The 20339-nt window shown below is 42.8% G+C and overlaps 1 protein-coding gene across 5 annotated transcripts in view; it reads left to right on the top strand.

Annotated features, from left to right (window-relative positions):
• The window catches only part of tnrc6c2 (trinucleotide repeat containing adaptor 6C2), a 117095-nt gene extending 98841 nt beyond the window's left edge, over positions 1-18254 (top strand). For all 5 annotated transcript variants that reach the window (XM_069530278.1, XM_069530280.1, XM_020084200.2 and 2 more), the window contains 18 exons: positions 1877-4327; positions 5051-5254; positions 6033-6199; positions 6327-6404; positions 6608-6665; positions 6865-7007; positions 7236-7382; positions 8286-8441; positions 9314-9433; positions 9676-9759; positions 10277-10550; positions 10863-11021; positions 11676-11867; positions 12180-12329; positions 12794-13009; positions 13900-13973; positions 14419-14558; positions 15592-18254. In XM_069530278.1, coding sequence (XP_069386379.1) covers positions 1877-4327; positions 5051-5254; positions 6033-6199; positions 6327-6404; positions 6608-6665; positions 6865-7007; positions 7236-7382; positions 8286-8441; positions 9314-9433; positions 9676-9759; positions 10277-10550; positions 10863-11021; positions 11676-11867; positions 12180-12329; positions 12794-13009; positions 13900-13973; positions 14419-14558; positions 15592-15937 — 5159 coding nt within the window. In that variant the 3' untranslated portion in view covers positions 15938-18254. The remainder of the gene's footprint in view (positions 1-1876; positions 4328-5050; positions 5255-6032; positions 6200-6326; positions 6405-6607; positions 6666-6864; positions 7008-7235; positions 7383-8285; positions 8442-9313; positions 9434-9675; positions 9760-10276; positions 10551-10862; positions 11022-11675; positions 11868-12179; positions 12330-12793; positions 13010-13899; positions 13974-14418; positions 14559-15591) is intronic.
• The last annotated feature ends 2085 nt before the right edge of the window (positions 18255-20339 follow it).

Raw genomic sequence — 20339 nt, 5'->3', positions numbered from 1 at the left:
GCCACTCTGTGGCACATTGCAAAATATCTTGAAGCCACATATCTGCCAGTATGTGTGTGTGTCCACACACTGCAATCAAATGGATGTTAACCTCATCTGACTGAATTGCTTTGACCACAGGGTCTTTATCTCATGATGGACAACTTCTGGCTATTATTGAAATCTCTGAGGTAATCTGATGAAAGGTAATGGCAAAGTAATTAAAGGTACGGCAGCCTAATAACCAAACAAGGCAAATATTTTACCAGCACATCCTCCATCTTTGTTTTTTTCTTTAAACGTTGGTAAACCATGCTGCAGCTGCTCAGGAGGATAGCCAGAAATGTATTATTGTCCATCTTTAATGCATGTTGAAAATGGCTATTTGTTATTTATATGATCTGGAGTTGCAGACTTGGTTTTTATTTCCTATTTTATTGCCTAATTGAAAACATTGAGTGTTTTTATTTCCATGAAAAACATTTAGTTTGAAAGAGAATTTTGGAAAACAAGATAAATATCAAGCTTTCATCTGCATACTTTGATTTCATACACACATTCATTTTCATTTCTTCGCCTGAAGTTACTGGATTAATTTTCTTCCCTCACATGCTCAGTTGGCTGTGTGCTGTTGGTATTCATAGCAGTACTTCTCATTGGTTTTCTAGCCCATTACATGAGGCTGGCCTAGAGGTTAGGATGTTTGCATGCTGGATCGATAGCCACCCTGCTCTCATCCACTACCATTAATAAGATCATTGATTAGCTGCCTCCCACTGATTGAATACCCCTTTACAGCATCGACTCAGTCTATTATTAGTTCCCCCTCTGATGGGATGCTTTCGTGCCTAATGAAATTGCTTTCGTGTGATACAATGTTGATTAAATATTTGTTGGAGTGGCCTTGTTTTTGGTAGCATCATACTGAATTTGCAGATCATACATTAAGTCAGCAGGAAGTAGACCAAGATTTACATGCAGTCTACACATGCAGTGTTATCTATATGCATGTAGAGAGAAGCCGTTGCACACACACATACACACAAGCTTCGAGGAAATGTCTTGCGGTTTCAGTGCGGTTGAAGGAGGAGTATGCCCGGCGGAGCGTAGGGAGTGATGGATGGGAAGCCATCCTGGTTTCATTCCAATAAATGAGCGGCGTTACACTTGGGCTTCCCTTCGCAGACCCCGCCAGTGAAGCCACGATGGAGACTGATGGGCCTCTCACTGCTGGGTATTAGGGGAGAGGAGGAGGAAGAAATGGGTGTGGATAGAGAGGGAGAGAGGAGGCATGGGCAGAGAGAGAGAGATGGGGGAGCAGGGGAGGAGGTAGTTATAATAATAAAAAGGGCAGTTGGAGAGTGACCAGGAAGTAAGGGGCAAAACAACACAGCACGAGCAACAGTTATGTGAGAGGGTGAAAGAGAGGAGAAGAGTAAGAATGCAAAAAGGGGTCCTTCTTCCTGTTTCTGTTTGGCTCACTGCACCAAGTCAAGGATATATGGATATGTCATAGCTGATAGGACATGTAGCACACTTGGCTGTGCATTCTGATTGTATTGAACTGTGGAACCTGCTAGTGTGACCATCTCAACCTGCCAAGTCTGATTGCTAGCATAAACCAACCAAGAAGATAAAAGTGGTCTGTACAGGGCTAACATGGGCTGTATTACATGATGTAGTCTTGTACAAAGTATTTTTCTACTACCCCTCCAACCACCCACCCACCCTTTCCATACTGGTTTGTGTTCTCTGTATTCCTATGAAGGTTTTCTAAATTTTTACATTTCTGTATATAATGTTGCTCGAATCCTCTACCCACCTACCCTCTATGTTGTATTTTTCTGCTCTCAGTTTTCTTAACATCTCTTTCCTTTCCCTCTCTTTTTCTCTTTAGACATATCCCTCCAGAGTGGCCCTGGTGCCCAGTATGAGACATCTCGTTGGGGAGCCTCTTTGTCAGTTGAAAGCCCCACCAGTGCCAACAGCTGGGACAAAGTGATTATTGACGAAAGTGACAAGGAAGCTTGGCCCTCCATCAGCCACAATAGTGACCCCAACCACTCTGCAGGACCAGAATGCCCCTTAGGCTCAGCAGGCTCTAACCTAGACACCAGTGCTGTCACTACCACCAATAGTAGCTGTTTTCTGAGTATGGCCACAGGTGCCGCAGGCCAGCAGGCCCACTACACCTCTCTCAAAGCTAACAATAATATGATGACGGGACCTGGGTCAGCCAACACACTAGCTGGTAATAGAGGCTGGGGCTCTGATGTGAAACAAGAAAGTATGAATGGTGGTCGAGTAGGAGCACCCAATAACTGGGGCTCTCCCAATTTTAACCTGAATCTCAATCCCAATGCCAACCCATCAGCCTGGCCTGTTCTGGGCCATGAGGGTGGTGGCCCCAATGGAGTCTCTAACTCTGCATCTCTCCCACCAGGTATTAATGGCAATGGAAACATGGGAAATGGGAGCCTTGGAGGTACTGATAATGGTGGGGGAGGTTGGGTTGGCATGATAAGTCCCAATGAAAATGATCAACGCCCTTCATGTAACACAAGCTTGTCCTTCAATATGGAACCTGCAAACCTTAACACTGATGGACCAAACCACACTAAGCAACAGCAGCAAGTTCAGGAGCCTATGAGCCCTATCCATGGCTTAACTGGCTGGGGAGGCCAATCACCTACTGAATCATCCCAGCTCAATGGAGACACAACAAGCACTTCTTTATGGGGTGGTGGAGAAACAAAGTCTGCTGACTCTCCCAAGGAATCAGGCTGGGACTCAAATCCTTCCGGAGGCCTTTCTGCCTGGGGCCGCCAAGGCAGTGGCGGAGGGAGTAGTGGAAGTGGTGGCTGGGGTGACTGGGGAAAACCTGCTGTGGGTGGAGATGGATCTAAAGGCTGGGACTCAGTAGATGCTGGTAGTTCAGGTTCAGGCCAAGAGCAGCAACTTAGCTCATGGGGCCAGCAGCCTGGAACAGCCCCAGCCAGTGAAGGTAGTGGAGACAGCAGTGAAGGTAGATCCCAGCATAGAGACAGGTCCTCTAGCATGGAGTTTACCCCTGTGTTACCCCGACAGGACCTGGACCCCAGGGTGCTGAGCAACACGGGCTGGGGACAGACTCCCATTCGACAGCATACTGTATGGGAGATGGAAGAAGCCAGTTCTGATGATGATAAGAGCAACAGCAGCTCTGTAGGAGGCTCCAGCTCTAACAGTGGACCTTCATCCATCAATGGAGGTACCATCAACCCCAACATCGGCTCCAGTCAGCGGCCTGGGTCTGGGGGAAAACGTGAAAAAGAAGAATCATCATCCTCTGGTTGGGGAGCCCCTCCACCTCAGCCAATCCAGACTGGATCAGGATGGGGAGAACCTCCACAGTCACTTAGCAAAGCCCCAAATGGCACTAGCAATAGCTGGGGAGACCCTTTGCCCACCAATGGTCATAAAAGTGGGGGCACAACATCCTGGGGTTCTGAGGAGAAGTCACCCAGTTGGGATGATGGCCCTATGAAAAGCCAGCCTACTAGCTGGGGTGAAGGCCCGAAAAATACCCATGGATGGGGAAGCAGTAATGGTGGTTCCAATGGCTCCAGCACAGGAGAATGGGGCGAAAAAGAGGTCAAGAACAATAGTTCCTCCAGTAGCATGTGGGAAGGAGAAGGTGGTAATGCAGGAAATGGTGGATGGAAGGAAAGTCCCAGAGGAGGAAATAGAGGAGGAGGGTGGAGCAAGCCTGCTCCTGCTGCGAGTAATAGCAGCTGGGGGGAGAACCCACGTTCTAATGGCCCAGTACAGGGTGGCTGGGGATCTTCCAAGCCCCAGGAAAGCAGCAGCAGCAGCAGTACTGGCAGTGGAGGAGGAGGCAGCATTGGTTCTTGGGGTGGCCCTGGTTCTGTGAAACAGAACACCTCTAGCTGGGGCAATGTCAGCAAACAGGACCACGGCAAGGAAACTACTGGCTGGTTAGAGCCCTCCCCTCCATCTATCCGTAGGAAGATGGAGATTGATGATGGAACATCCACCTGGGGCGAACCCGGTACCTACAACAAGTCTGTCAACATGTGGGATCGCAACAATCCCAATAATAACCCAGGCAACAGCGGCTCAACTCCCAGTAAGAATGGTGGAATGACTATGCCCAACAATAACAACAATCACTCTGTCAGCCCTGGGAACAACAATCACCATCATGCTCACCACATGCACCACCATTCCCATCATGGCCAGCCCCCAACTCACCTGCAACATCACGGAAACAACAATGGATCCCCCAACAATGCCGTCTCACATCCAGGTGCTGGTCCCCAAGGTAGACCCCCACTTGCCAACCCAGGTATGTAATTACAATACAATTTGATGATATAAAAATGCTAAAAGACTGGTACAATGCAATATCTGGAGTCTGGTTCTAAAGTCAAGGAAATTGGTTCTTCTGGACCCCACTGTATCAGGCAGCTCTCGAATAGCATGCATATTTAATTGCATTAAAGGCTTTAGAGCTGATCTCTGAAATAAAAATTTAGATAGATAAAGCTTATGAAAGGATTGTTTTAAATAATGCACACATATTGTGACTAAATTACTAATTAAATGCATTGTTGACAATGATGCCTATTCCATTTTGGTGATTCATCAAAATAATTATCATACCTTGATTATTAAACATATGGTCTCACAGGTATTGGTGTAATGCATGCATTATTAAGATTTTTATAGCAAGCCCAACTTAGCATTACAGCCTTTTCGAAAAAGTGTTTGTTGAGACAAAAGCCATGCATATAGACATGACAGAGCTTCAATACCATACACGCTCATCCAGTTTTCAATGTGAGAACATTGCCCTCTGCTGTTTTTCATTTATACTACACCTGAAGACTGCTTCTGTACTCAAAGAACATCATGACCACTTTTAGATTTTGAAGACAATTTAGGAACATCTTTCAAATGTTTAGTTCTCAAAGAAGGAAGGGGAATGATGACTGCAAGTGGATATAGATTTTACTGCACCATGAGTCATTTCATCATATTCTTTTCTAATTTACCCTTTTTCTTTCAGGTTGGGGAGAGCTTCCCAGTGCTCAGCCCAAGTCTGAGCCTGCTTGGGGAGAGCCAGCAGCTCCAACATCAACCGTGGACAATGGTACTTCTGCCTGGGGCAAACCCACAAGGGGAGTAGGAGGTTGGGGAGATGGCAGCCATGAGACCTCTGGACCCTATGGCAGGGCTAACGCCCCCCCAGGTTCTACACCCTGTAAGCCAGGTAATGTCCACAAATGAGTAAATATATGCTGATACAGCAATGCATCATGTCAACTATAGGATAAAGGCATGGCCCGCATAGCAAGATGCAGGAACATTCAATGGTGATCACACCTTTGGGCTCACATCCCCCCTGGCTCCTTTACTACCCTAGTATAGCCATACACAGCAGATTATTGTGGTTTTATATTTGCTGCTGTACAAGAGAATTCCTCAGAATCGACATAATAGCCACGAATTGTAAGCTCCACTGTTAATAAGTCTCTTTATGATAATTGGCATTTAGAAGATTGGTACAATGTTCCTTTTTTCTTCAGCCTGTTTGCATGATTTTTACTGTAGGCATCTGCGGTTCAGATTGTGTCCAGTGGTACAACAACTCCTGTAAAAGACCAACTGATGATCACTCCCAGTGTGTTCGCACCAACGCTCTTCACTTATGGGGACAAAAACAGGGATTTTCTTCAGACCTGTACCATTTGTGCCAATTCTGAAGATCATTGATAGTGCTAGTGTGTGGCTGAGATTAAAGTCATTCCACACCTCAGCGGGTCTTGGTTATTTGCACTGTTGCTTTGAAATGTTGGATATTGCAGAGGGATGTGTTGGTGGGGAGAAAAACACAGTGTCAAATGGCAACAGTGGCACCAAGTGGTCAAGTTGAAAATTACCTGCTGCTCATTTAATAGTGAATTGCATTTTTTGTGCATTTCAAAACACCAAACATACTGAAACTATGTGTATAATATTTTTAACTGTGGTTAATTTCCGTTTCTCAGGCCCTAAACCTATGCAAGAGGGCTGGGGAAATGGAGGAGAGGAAATGGGCATGTCTACCAGCCAATGGGATACTGAGGATGGGGACATGTGGAACAGCCCCACCTCCCAGGAGAGCAGCTCCTCCTGCAACTCTTGGGGCAATGGACCCAAGAAAGGCCCAAGCAAGGTCAGAAAACACCCTTGACTTATGTCATAAATTTAGTGGCAGATGTTAATGTCTTGAATTGTGAGTCATTTGGAAGAACTTTATTGTGGTTGAATGAATTAAAAATATTTTGCTTGTGTTTTGTCAGGGGAAGATGGGCAACAAGCCAGATGAGGCTTGGATCATGAATCGTCTCATCAAGCAGCTCACTGACATGGGCTTTCCGGTATATTTAAAAATCTTTACAAAGAAAAGATGTTCTGACACACACACAGCACTGACAAGCTTTTTTTAGGAAGATCTCTCTTTATATACATTTTTAGCAAAATAAATCCTCTAACAATAATAACAGTCGATTAACTTGAGAAAACTGTTCATTTGTGTGAGAAATATACCACAGTTAGTAAGCATGTTATTCATGTGTTCCAGAGAGACCCTGCTGAGGAGGCTTTAAAGAGTAACAACATGAACCTTGACCAGGCCATGAGTAAGTTCATCAACATGAATCAATGAATACCTGATTCAACTTTGTTGCTACCTCTCTTCTTTGATGTTGCTGTGAATGATACCCAGTCATACACTTCTCAGGAATTATAGTATTTAATATATCTGAAGGACAATGCTTCTGAATCACTTTTTAAATTAATATTTTAAAAAGAAATTGACATTTTACTCTCTGCTACCAGGCGCCCTGTTGGAGAAGAAGACGGACCTGGACAAGCGGGGTATGGGCATGTCTGACTACAGCAACGGCATGAACAAGCCCATGGTGTGTCGTCCCTCAGCACTCTCCAAAGACCTCTCTGACCGCACCTCCTTTCTCGACAAGGTAAGAATATTAATCAGCTAACCTTTTTGTGGGCGTTTTTCATTATTTTTTTACATTGTGACTGTTTTGACATGTGTTACAAAGAAAGTTTAAGAAGAGTTGTTGGGAATTACACCATCTCAAATTGTTGCTTGAATTATTTCTTCACATACCTAATCATTTATGTAATTTAGATTTCTTTCTTATCTATTTATTCTCCCATTAACCACTTATTTTGCTCTGGTTCAGGATGGAATTCTGTCAGACGACGCCTCCCCATCACCGTTTCTGCCTTCCCCCAGCCTGAAGCTCCCCCTGGCCAACAGTAGCCTTCCTGGGCAGGGTCTGGGACAAGGCAACCCGGGGCTGGCCATGCAAAACTTGAACAACAGACAGGTAACACAGTGATACACACACAGTTGTACTATAAAATGCCACAGTATCAATAACACAAAACATGGTAATGTTGCACAATGCAAATTCTAATTCAGCAGTTAAAAGTAAATCTGTGAAGCCTTTAACTATTTAGACTGTATGAGTTTTCAATAATACATAATAGCAATATTTGTCCTATCATTTTATTGGCTTTGCAGGGTTTAAGTTTATATCATGCAATGTTACTAAAAACCTTATGATATATTTAATTTGTTTTACACACCTCTCTTCTCGAATGCGCTCTCAAATCCCAAATGTTCTATTGCTCACTTATGTGTGTATATGACCTTGCTGGATGTGCCCATTGAAATGAGATAGTTGAGCTCTTCAAATATCAACCCCAGAGGCAGCCATGGCCCAGAAAAATTGCAGCACGTCCTTGAAGCACAAACAAAGGCATTGTACGCCTGTTGTGTCTGCACTGAATTGAACAATCTCTGCCAGCATCATTTGATCTGAAATGTGGATGAAGCTACTCTTTTACAGGGTTAATTGTTTTGGGCCATTTGAAATGTCAAAGATAATTACAGTTTCATGTTTTAAACAACTGTCTGCTCTCACTTGGTGTTCAGTATCTGTTGTGAGATGTTACAGCTTGAGGGTAAATGCTTTGAAAGAGTTTTATAGACATTGCTGTGTGGGCTGAAAATATCATCGACCTAATCAGCTTTTGAGTGCACTTTAAGTTCTATTTAAGTGAACTCATTTGTGTACTGACTTACCACATCAAATTTGTACTAAGAAGTTGGAGGCTCAACTCTGGACCCTACTCCTGAGGTGTTGTGTTGCTGTTTGTTGGTTTAATGTAAAAAATATAAAAGTTTCATTGTGCCTATTATGATTCTTGATTTATTTTGATTTTAGATATCCAGTGGAATGTTTGGCAGCAGTGGAGCAGCACAAACCCGGGCCATGCAGCAGCAGCAGCAGCAGCAGCAGCCTCCTCAGCCACCTGTGCCACCTCTCAGCTCCTCCCAGCCTAGTCTACGTGCTCAAGTGCCTCAGTTTCTCTCCCCTCAGGTAAATACATACATTACATTACTTCATTTTATTACATTTACTGATTTGACAGTCAAAAGACACTTACAACTGGGGACCACACAAAAGTTTCTGTAGGGTTGTAGTGTGTACTAATCTGTGTATAAGACAGCGTGTGGGAGATCAGGTAAAGAAGTGCTAGTAAAGACAGGCTGTTCAATGTGTTTAAAGAAAAGGTGCTCTCAGAAAAGATGGATCTTTGAGAGGTTCTTGAGGTACGCCCCCTCATTCTACTATCAGTGAAATTAGAACGGTATGGACTCTGGCTGTTTTGTTTGTAGAGATGGCAACACATAATAATGGACATATTGGATGTAAGACATGGTAAACATTGGTTCATAACACACAGAGGACCAGTTTTCCTCTAACCAGGGAACACAATTTGACAACCAAATTGTGAATAATAATTTTTGATTAGTGCATCTTTCTTCGATGACCGACCAAATTCAGTGGCTGTAATTTGTGCTGCATTATAGCAGTTCTTTATAACTATAACCACAGTTTGCTTATGATAATTATTCTCAACTATTTTTACTCATGTCACCTTGAGTTGACTAGAACCCAAAATGGGTAGCATCATTTCAGTTTAACACGAGTAACAAAACAAAAGTAAATTAGAGTAAATACATTGTAAAATAAAGATCTTATTTTCTGCAAACAGTCATTTTGCTGTTAGAACCTCTTGGATGTGTAAAACCCCTCTGCAGATCCTGTCTCTTCTCTTTTCCTCTCTGCACACATGTACTGGTGATTGCTTTACCTTGCCAGAAGCTGTTTTTGTGCAGTTAATGTGATTTGCAATGACTAACTTGTCCTCTCCCATTCCTTCCTCCCCATCCTTCCCTTCCCTCCAGGTCCAAGCACAGCTCTTGCAGTTTGCAGCAAAAAACATAGGTCTGAACCCTGCACTTTTAACCTCACCAATAAACCCTCAACAAATGACCCTGTTGTACCAACTTCAGCAACTGCAAATGGTGAGTTGACATTCCCGCCGGGTTTGTCGTCTGTCATGTACACAACAGAGTATTTGTGTTGAGGACTTTAAAGGATTTTCTTATTTGAATGGAAAGGAAATGAAACCAAGCACATAAAATTTGAAAGTTTAGCTTAATGGGTTTAAAATAACACAAGACTCTGTCTCTATCTTTTATTAGTCACTCTATTCATGTGTTTCTTTTTTAATCAATATATTGTATTTTTGATTCCCTTCATTCAGGCGTACCAGCGTTTACAAATCCAGCAGCAGATGATGCAGGCGCAGCGCAATGTTTCCGGGCCCATTAGACAACAAGAGCAGCAAGTGAGTCAACAACTGCATCATTACAGCTGCGAAACGTATGATTGTAAAAGTCATGCATTTTGTGCCTGTTGCCATGTGAGAACATACAAACACTGTGGTACAACACCATGTTGCTCAATAGATATTGTGAGTTTCACATGATGCCATAACAACAGCAGAGAGAAATCTTGTTCAAACTAATTGCATGGGGACTTTTTCAACATTAGCCAACAACCTGTTCTTTGCAAAAAGGACAAAGAGTTTGTTCTCTTTTGCAGTGCCCTACTTTTCAGATGAGAACTGTTAGAAGAGCTTTTTTTCTCCCTTTAATATTTAAATAACCCTACTTTCCACATCATCTCTCCTTATGCTTTGCCTTTCTTCATTTCTCTAAAACCTTTTTTCTCTCATTATTATTCCACCCAGCTTGTGTTTGGCTCTTTATAACTTGATTAACCTTCTGCTTTCCTCTCCCTCATTGCCAAACATTTCTTTCCATGATATACTGTTGTGACAATCCCTCTCTTTTCTCCCCCAGGTTGCACGTACAATCACCAACATGCAGCAGCAGATCCAGCAGCACCAGCGTCAGCTGTACCAAGCGCTGCTGATGAAGCAGCAGCAACTTCCCTCTCATTCCTCCTCCTCTTCCTCCTCTTCTGGTCTGCATCACCCTGGTGGCCCCGCTGGAGGCCCCGGCAAATCAACCCTGGACCCCTTCACAGGCCCACACCAGGCTCCGGGCCTCGTCGACACACTGCACACCAAAGAGGCGCCGTCTTCGCCCAATGCCTACAGCACCTACCCTCTTTGTAAGTCTAGGATCGGGACGGCAACAGGTTGAAAATAATCTTTTGTTGGTCCCTTCTGATCAATAAATGTGAATTTAACAAAATATGGTTTGCGTTACACTTTTCTTTTGAAATCCTAGCGGTTGCCCAACCATAAGTCATACATAAATGATGTGAAAAATTTATTGTTGTCCAACAAACAGCTAAAAAGGTCTATAGCCATGTTGCTGGGAGAATTGCTGATACACATGTTCTTGCATCTTGTCAAATCATAACATCATCCTCTTACATTTTATGAATGAAGTAAAAAGAGAGTTTTGTGTGTGTCTGCAGCTGGACTGAATCCAAACATGAATGTAAACTGCATGGAGGTTGGGGGTCTGTCCCTGAAGGAGCCCCCTCAGCCCCAATCCCGCCTGTCCCAGTGGACACACTCCAACTCCATGGACTCTGGCAACTCCTCAAACATGGAGAACAACCTCAATAAGCATGGTATGTTGCAGAAAAACACAGACAAGCATGCACACAAATATGAAACATGGTTTAATATGAACATTTTTAATGACATTTCACACTATTGAAGTTCATTCAATAATTACTTAATTTATTAATACATTCCCATCCCATATTAGATAAATGTACTCATTATACAGATTTCATACAGTCATACATTTATAGTATTGTGCTTATTATTATATGGTCTATAAAATTCTATTTTCAGACAAAACAACTTGTCTATAAAAACACATTTGAAATGAAATTAGCAAATGACCAACTTACTCTGACTTATTGACTCCTACACTTTCCATATCAACATTTAAGTCACCATTAGGTTCTGATCTGCAGCTTTTTTCCCCACACATCCTGTCAACACACATACACTTCTATAATATCAGCCACTACTTGTTTCCATTGTCATATTTCCATGTTTGGAAATATGTATGAATGGCCTTAAAAGGCATCAGAGCATCATCTTACTATTGAAGTCACACGTCTAACTCTTAAGCTTTCTTAAGTTTATGAACCTAAATGCATTTAAGAGACTTGCATAACTAATAATCTGTAAAACCTGTGCAAAAACATGAAATATATATCATCTTCGTGGAAGTATATTAACTGAAACTCTGTTATTTGTTTTTGTTCCAGGTGCCATATCTGCTGCCTCCAGTCTGGGGCCCCCTGGGAAGCCCCCCCAGCTAGAGGTCTCCTACAGCCCTTACAATCTTATATCCAGCTCTGAGTCCCCCACCAGCCCCTTGGCACCCCCTGACAGTTGGGGCCAGGGTAAGAGCCCCAATGAAAAGATCACCAACGGAACCAACATTAACTGGCCCCCAGGTGAGAAGATAAAATAAAAATAATTTAAGTGTCATACAGGTTTATAGTCAGTGCTACTTTCTTCTCATCCTTCGTTCTTTTCCTGTGTAACTGTTCCAGCAGTTCTTCCCACAGTTGGAGAATTATTTGTGATAGTCAAACCTGAGAGGGCTTGGGGTTGGGAAGTTGCAATTTTAATTTTGAGTCAAGCAGTGGCTTCGAGGCCTGTTTAAGATTGTGTGAAACTATAAAGAAGTCATGTGATGGCAGTCTTTGTCCCTAAAAGATTGTTGTTGTTTTTTTTCTAATCATGTTTTATATTTTTGCCCATAGAGTTCTGCCCAGGTGTCCCATGGAAGGGCCTTCAGAACATCGACCCTGAAAATGACCCCAACATGACTCCTGGTAGCGTCCCCAGCGGTCCCACCATCAACACCAACATCCACGATGTCAACAGATACCTGCTTCGGGATCGGAATGGAGGTATGTTGAACACACAAACTGGAGATTGGCCTTTTTTACAGTACACACCTTTATGTGCCTGTGTGCAACAAAGAATATCTTTAGTTCTTGTTTATAAATGTCATTGGGGATGTATCTTGAAAAATGTAATATCATAGACACTTATAAGCATCCTATAAGCATTTTTTATACTAAAACTTCTGTGGGTGCACTTAGTTATGTCTGGTTTAGGTCAAATGAATGACAAGAAAACTCTTCAAGACATTTAGAAATTTTGACTCATCACAGTTCTGGGACAGTTTAAGTGCACAGTAGAAAATTAGCTTTTATTGCAGTTTAAATCAGGGACTCTTGGACACTACCCCTCATGTAGTGCCACATTTTCCAATCCTACACATATATGCAATTACATCTTAGTTCTAGCTCAACTATTTGTCTGTAAGTTTGTGCTCTGACCTGTCTTTTCATCCTCTCTCTGTGTGAAGGCAAACTGTCTGACATGAAGTCCACCTGGTCCCCAGGGCCCATCTCACAGAGCCAAGGCTCACTGTCCCATGAGCTGTGGAAAGTCCCCCAGGGCCCACGCAGCTCCGCAGCTCCTTCCAGACCCCCGCCAGGCCTCACCAACAGCAAGCCCTCCTCTACCTGGGGCGGTAACTCGCTGGGCCTGGCCCAAGGCTGGAGCAGCTCCTATGCCTCTGGTGAGTACTTATTTATTTTTCTCTCTTAGAAGCATCTAGTTGAACTGACTGGACACTGTTTCAGTTACAAACTCTTGCACCATTCCTTCAGACTTTTAAGATGCAATTTAAGGCGTAATATCCATAAAATGTATCAATGTCTCAGGTTTCATTTTGAGGTGTTTCTCCTTATATAGATAAACATTTTCTAGAATGTTGATTATCGTAGCAATATGAGTCCATTAACATGTGAAGAAACAACTATTTTGTGGATAAAATCTTTGTTAAATTGAGAAATTTAAATTCTTTATAACTAGTAAAATTAAGGTTTTCAACAAATTCTTTCATATAAGGCAGCTTCCTTTAAAGTAAAAGCACGGATATCAGTCTTGTTTTGATGCTCTTCACTCTCAGCAAACATTCACTTTACTGTTGATGTGTAGGTGTGGTGTAGTTGATAGCTGCGAGTGTGCATTCGCTGCACTCGCCTTGTCAGTGTTTGCTGAACACACCCTGCTAAACTGACATCTTGAGGTTTACCGGCTCTGCAAAAAGAAAAGATATATATATGTGACCTCATTTTGACCTGATCATGTGTATTTTCTCGAGGTCACAGGAGATGCTTTAAGAGAGAACAATGGGTAGAATTTATCGTGGTTACCTCTCATGTCAAAGCTTATGACCTCATGCCCAGAGGTCCAGGCTCTGCTAAAGAGAATGTGGCGGTGGCTTATAAAGATCTAATACACATAATTAGAAAGTAAATTACATTTTTAAATTTATAATTTCCTTTTAGAGTTAGATACATTCAAAGGGCACTGTCATATGAAATCAGCTTCTTGTCTCAGTGCTTTTGAAAAGAAAGCTCTTTGCGTTACGTTTTATTAACGGACTCTTCATTTCTCTTACAGAGGGAACCACCTGGAGTACTGACAGCTCCTCCAGGACCAGCAGCTGGCTGGTGCTGAGGAATCTCACTCCACAAGTATGTATTCTGTGATTCTAATTCTTGTTTAATCTAAGCCACATTGTATGATGAGCAGAATTTGCATGTAAATATGATGAATTCCAAGATATATCTGGTCATGAATCAATGTCATATCGAAAAAAAAAAAAAAACAGAATAATGATTCGTCATGATTCCTCCGATGGCTGTGTCAAAGTGAAACTGACATGATTTTCTGCTCCTGTTGTTCCTTCGACTGAGTGGCTTGTGTTGTTTATTTCTGAAAGTGACTGAAGTGGGATTTAAAAAAACAAGGCTTCGATTTCTTTAACAACAACAAAAAAGGAAGAAAACAATATAGGACAAAAATAGAGGTTGGACAGTAATTAAGAGAAAATGAAAAGTGTCTAGTGTATAACTGATGAATAATAATGATATTAGTACTGCATTTTTTTACAAACATTATTTTTCTCCTGCGCTCCAGATTGATGGTTCAACTCTGCGGACCCTGTGCATGCAGCACGGCCCCCTGATCACATTCCACCTCAACCTGACCCAGGGGAACGCCGTGGTACGCTACAGCTCCAAGGACGAGGCTGCAAAGGCCCAGAAGTCTCTGCACATGTAAGACACAGCAAAGTCTCTCTCATCAACCAGAGTGGTTTAGTAGGCTGAAATGAAATGTTTTTTTTCACTTGTTTTGCTTTTCACTTCCCCCTTTCTTTTTTATATAAAAGTCATTGCGCTTTAAAGGTCCAGTGTGTAAGATTTAGGTGAAAGGGAACTATTGGCAGAAATTTAATGTAGAATAATCCTCATGATGTTTTCACTAGTTTGTTTCATCTAAATTGTATGAACTGTAGTTTTCTTTACCCCAGAAAAGGCCCTTTATATTTAAATATTTTATATTTAAATCAAGGGGACCCTCTCTAAGGAGGCAGCCATGTTTTTTACATTAGTCCAGACTGGACCAACTAAACATCTTTTGAGTTTTTATGAAAACTACCACAGGTTCTTTTTCATGTTTGGAAGGAGGGTGAGGTGAGGGGTGTTCAGCTGCAACATGCAATTTCAACACTAGATATCACAAAATTCTACACACTGTAACTTTAACAGAGAAATCCATAGTTTTTTGTTTCTCAATGGTGGCAGAGAACACCTAACCCATCTTTTTGGGGAAGCATAGATGATGTTATTTTTGTATCTCTGCAGTCACAAGGAGAGTCAGTGGGAAAGTCACACTGTAGTCAGCTGTATCGTAAGATTACAGAGATTTCTGGAGTCATGCAAGTGAAATAGGAGAAGCGACCAGTCCAAGGGAGTCTCTATGCTTTATTTGCAAGTGTCTAAGATTTGTCCCCTTATTTTGTTTTCCTGAGGGTTTGTACTGGTTGTCATGGAAACAAAATATGAGATGTGTGACCTACTTTTCATTACCACTTACATGCAAATGTGGTTACAGCAGGGCACGAAAACGCATAATGGAACAATTAAGCCCTAAATGAGCACTAGTTTGTTTATAAAAAAGTGTCAGGTGTATCCTGGCCCATTTTTACACAAAGATGACATTTCCAAAACATAAAAACATTATCAGTTCCTTATTTCTGTATTGCTTTTCACCGTAAGACTAATTATTTCCTCTTTTGTTCCGTGTCAGGTGCGTGCTTGGTAACACCACTATCCTTGCGGAGTTTGCTGGCGAGGAGGAGGTGAATCGCTTCTTTGCACAAGGTCAGTCGCTAGCGGCAAACACCACTAGCTGGCAGGCCAACCCGGGAACCAATCAAAACCGAATGGGCGGAGCGGTGCAGTCCCACTCGATTGGCCAGTGGAGCAGCGGCGGTGGCGGCAAGGCCAGCGGCGGCGATCTGCTGTGGGGCGGGGTGCCTCAGTACTCCAGCCTTTGGGGACCGCCAAGCGGAGAGGACGCCCGCGTGATCGGGAGCCCTACCTCCATCAACACCCTGCTGCCTGGAGATCTACTGAGTGGGGAGTCCATGTAGGATGATGCCACGATACACTAACCGACCGACCACCGTGTCATGTAAGCCAATCGGTGGTGGGTGAGGTGGAAAAAAAAAAATACAAAACAAACAAAAAAAGTGAACAGGAGTAAAACCCAAGCAAATCATGTGGCGATAATCAGTATCAATTTGAACTGTTTTGAACTGTGAATTGTGATCCAGAAGGAAGGGGGTCCCTACCACAGACTGCCGACTCCACTCCTTCTGTTTTACATTTATCCTTCTTTTTTATTTGGTTTATTTTTTTTATGGAAAAACGGCAAGTTGTTTTCCTTTTGCTATATTTGAAATGCATCATATAAAACAAACTGAAATGAGACACAACACAAAGAAACCTTTTAAGTATTTTTAGTTTTTCCATAAGTATACATGACATTCTGAGTGAAGTGTTGTTAGGAGAAGCAATCAAAGCTGCCATCTGAGACTTTCCTTTTCCCTCCAAAAAAGAAAAACAAATCATCCCAAAATAAGACTTAAAACGACCATTCCCAGCATGTCCATGGCCAATGATGTGGTTCGAAGACCTTTACTAGTTATGTTAACATTGTTTTCTCAGCACTAATATTAGCCTTAAGTGCTCTCTGGCCCAGGTCCTTCCCACGCACCTTTTTTAGTTTGTTTTGTAAGTGAAGATATAGCTGAAATCTTGCACAGTTTCACCTCTGAGCCAGCAAGTGGTATAGGACACAATTGGTGACCAACTCTGTCACTGGGCAGTTAGAAGGCCTGGCCATGTGACTGGCCCTACCAATCATCAGCTTAAATAATTAAATTTGTCTTTTCAAAGGAAATGCTCAGCTATTAAATGTTCTTATTTTATTAGGTTTAGATCCAAGCGCATTTTTGATATCTGTCACAACATATAAGCTGAGAGAAGATTATTCGTTAACCTTGTCTCTGTTTTCATACATGACCTTCGTATGTCCGGTGGTACCCAATCACTGACATCTGCGAGGCCAGATGCTTCTGGTCACCCTCAACTTGGAACATACTGGTGCTTTGTTGAATTTTCAATTATCCAGTTTGTTACGAAGCCCAGTGGTCTGAATGATCAGCCATTTTTTGGGGAAAAATTATTATACAATTTCACCTTCATGACAGTTCATTGTGCAATATACACCATAGACTTTTCTTCCGTCCATACTCGATGTCCACCGGAGCTGGTTTCTCTTATATTTTTATTTTCTTTTTTTGATTGTTGCTGATTGCAGCAAAAGACTTTGGAACTCAAAAAGAAATAAACACCTTACCCCCTTTTCACAACTTGGATTCCCTCCAGGCTGCCAATCCCCCTGATACTGTTGGGAAAACTCTGCAAAGAGGAAGAAGCAGCTTTTGAACTGTGCATGCAGAAAACTGTACTGAAGAGTGAAACTGGGCACACACATGCATACTTCCTCTCTGCGTGCCACAGCCACGCCCAACAGAGACTGAATCTACAGTGGGATTGGATGGTTCTGGGTATCTGGCACAATACCAAATAAGAGGGGTTTCTCCTAATGCAGTAAACCTACGAGTGTTCCTTGCGTTTGGTACTGTATAAACAGAAGAGACTAAGACTTTTATAAATTCAAAGGGTTTTATCATAGCACTTATGAAGAGCAAATCGCTTCAACTGCAATCCAATAAATCAAAAAAAGGAGCAGCAAAAACATAGAAAACAACAAAAAAAACCTGCTCTTTTATGTACTGTATCAATTTCTTGGAAATGTGTCTGGCGTTGTTCCTCTGGTAGCAGGATGAAGGGAAACAGAACTGAAATGTACCATTGGACTTTTGGGGGGAAAGAACTGCAGTCTACGATCCCCCCCTCTTTCACCTTTATCAAAGTGAATATCACTGTTACTCCAAATGTTTTCGCCTTGTTCTGTTTGGAGGCACTAGACTTGCAACGTCAGCTGTCTCGACGCCTGCTGGCCCGTCAAGCCAGTCGGTCGGTGGATGAGTCCGAGTGGGGTGGGGAGGTGGAGTGTCCACTGAGTGCCTCTATGTTGTGGTCCTCTGGGTGTCAAGCGGCAGCCCCACTTCCTCCCGGGCTCCACTTGACCATCCCTCAGCCTGGCAAGACAGCGGCTCCTCCAAGACTCGGCCAATCACGGCTTTTGCCACACACACGTGCAGCATCTCCAACGGGGGCCCGCCACCACTCAACCCTGCTGTCATCCTGCCCTCCCCCCTCATCTCTCAGTTCTTTGACACAAAGATCACTTTAGCTGGAAGATGTAATAGTCATATTTCTGGAATTTTTGCCAGTGTACTCTTTTTTTTTTTGAAAAAAGGATGATTTGACTTTGTTTCCAATGTGTTCTATTTTTATTTTTTGTCTACATGCAGTGGTCTACAATATACTGGCTGCTGACTAGCCCTTCACTGTTCATATGCAGAAACACTTTGGTCAGAGGTGCCTCTGTATGTTCATCCTGTGTATTGAATGCAAAACGAGGATCAATACTACAGACCGTAATTGATTGTCTATTAGTTTTTTTTTTTAACTATCATGCTTTTGTGTTTGACAGTATTCTGTAGTACTTCCAGGTAGTACCTTGAGATGTGTAAAAAAAAAAAAAGAAAAAAGAAAAAAAAGGGGTGTGGGTGTTTGTCGCTCCAAGCTGCTCCGCCTGCCCGCAGGCTGTCCCCCCTTCCCCTTTGCCTAGCTGCTATGCTATAACCTCCTCACCTCCACCACCTCAACCAGACCCAGTAGCCCCCCCCCCCCCCGACCAGGCACCAACAGGCCCTCGTATCTGTTTCTATGCAAAAGACTAGAGGCTGGGGCCCTTTACAGCACGCCAAACCCGACTCTGGAATGAGCGTGGCAAACCCTGACACTCGTCCCCGGTGGCTCCTGTCAGCACTTCGGAATGGCCACCGTTTCTGTAAAGTCAGGCAAAGCCACCAGAACACTGTCGTATACTTAAAGTTCGAACACTTTTATCAAAAGATCGAACTTTGTCTCTGCGCTGAAGACACTTCTGTCCAGCTTGATCTCAGGGTTGGGGAGTTGATGATACCAAGCACGAGATGCAGCTCTCCGTATCTGTCCTTTCTACTGTGAGAGCGAAGTCTTAAATTTAAAGGCCATCTGCGCAACAATATGTACAGACCTCATGCCTCGAACTTAATCCTAATTGGAGGAGAAAAGGCTTGTATTCAATCCTTTTCTCAAAAGGTGGCCTACAGTTACTGTGGCCTATTATTGCATGTCAAAGATGCCAATGTAACGTGCCAATATAAATTTGCTGTGTCATACCGTGTCTTTGTAGACAGCACTTCTGTTCCGTACTCGGAGGAGCTTTGATAACCTTTGCGGAGGGTGCAGCGGGGGACAGGAGGGAACAAACAAATGGGCGGCAGCATCACACCCTGAAATGACTGAGATTTTTTTTTTATGCTTTTGTGGGGAACGCCCCATGCTAAGGAGAAAGTCTACTCAGTTGGGGGTTCCAGTTTGCTACAGTGCACAGTTGCTGATGGGTAATCCCGGGTACATATTTTTTTAAAACCAAAAATGAAATCGCATTTTAACGTCATTTTTATGAAGTTTGACATAAAAATCTTAAAAATGCTAAAAAATCTAAATGAAAAAAAAAGATCTATAATATGTTAAAGCTCTGCACTTATAGCTGAAACGTCTCCGGCCATCAGCTTCTACTACCACCATCTAAAGGAGTAGACTAGTGGCTGGGGTGCCTTTTTTTGTGGATGCTGTATTTATCTCGTTTTTATGTTTGTGTCCTGCTCAAAGCGGGTCCCACTGAACTGTACATTTCCACAGACCCAGATGGCTTGGGCCCACTGTATCAGCCTCAACTCCCCTCACTCTGCATCAGCAAGAGGGGAGGGGGCACATTTCAAGAGGTACAAAGTCTTAAAAATCATTTAAAAAAAAAAAATGTTTAAAAATTAAAAAAAATAATAATAAACAAGAAAACGGGAAAAGGCTACCTTTCAGGACTTGCAGTCCTGCAGCACACAAGCAAAAATCACTATTGCCTGTTTCTGTAACTGCCTTGATCCAAGCTCAGACAGACCCAATAGCCGAGGACCTCCCAGCATCCTGTACTAACTGGAGAACCCTGACAGTGAAGGGGGTTTCCCATGCTGCACCAGCATCGAGAGGGTCTCCTCTCTACAGCTCTGTTCTAGATAACAGTATATAATGTATGTATACACTACATATATGTATATGTATATACTGTGAGTGTGGTGTGTATTATCACCTCTTCTGACTTCTTGGATCTTAACCTCTGAAACTTTTCGTTTTTGTTTGAAAAGGTCTTGGTTTGATACACCTGAAAATGAGCAATATGTATTTTCCCCGCAAATAAGTGACACAAAGGAAAGAATTAGGGTCGGGTGTAAACGGATACTTGATTGATTG

Source organism: Paralichthys olivaceus, chromosome 8, assembly GCF_024713975.1.
Source record: "Paralichthys olivaceus isolate ysfri-2021 chromosome 8, ASM2471397v2, whole genome shotgun sequence".
Classification (NCBI taxonomy): domain Eukaryota; kingdom Metazoa; phylum Chordata; class Actinopteri; order Pleuronectiformes; family Paralichthyidae; genus Paralichthys; species Paralichthys olivaceus.
Note: the sequence above shows the minus strand (reverse complement) of the source record. Positions and strands in the feature narration are given on the sequence as shown.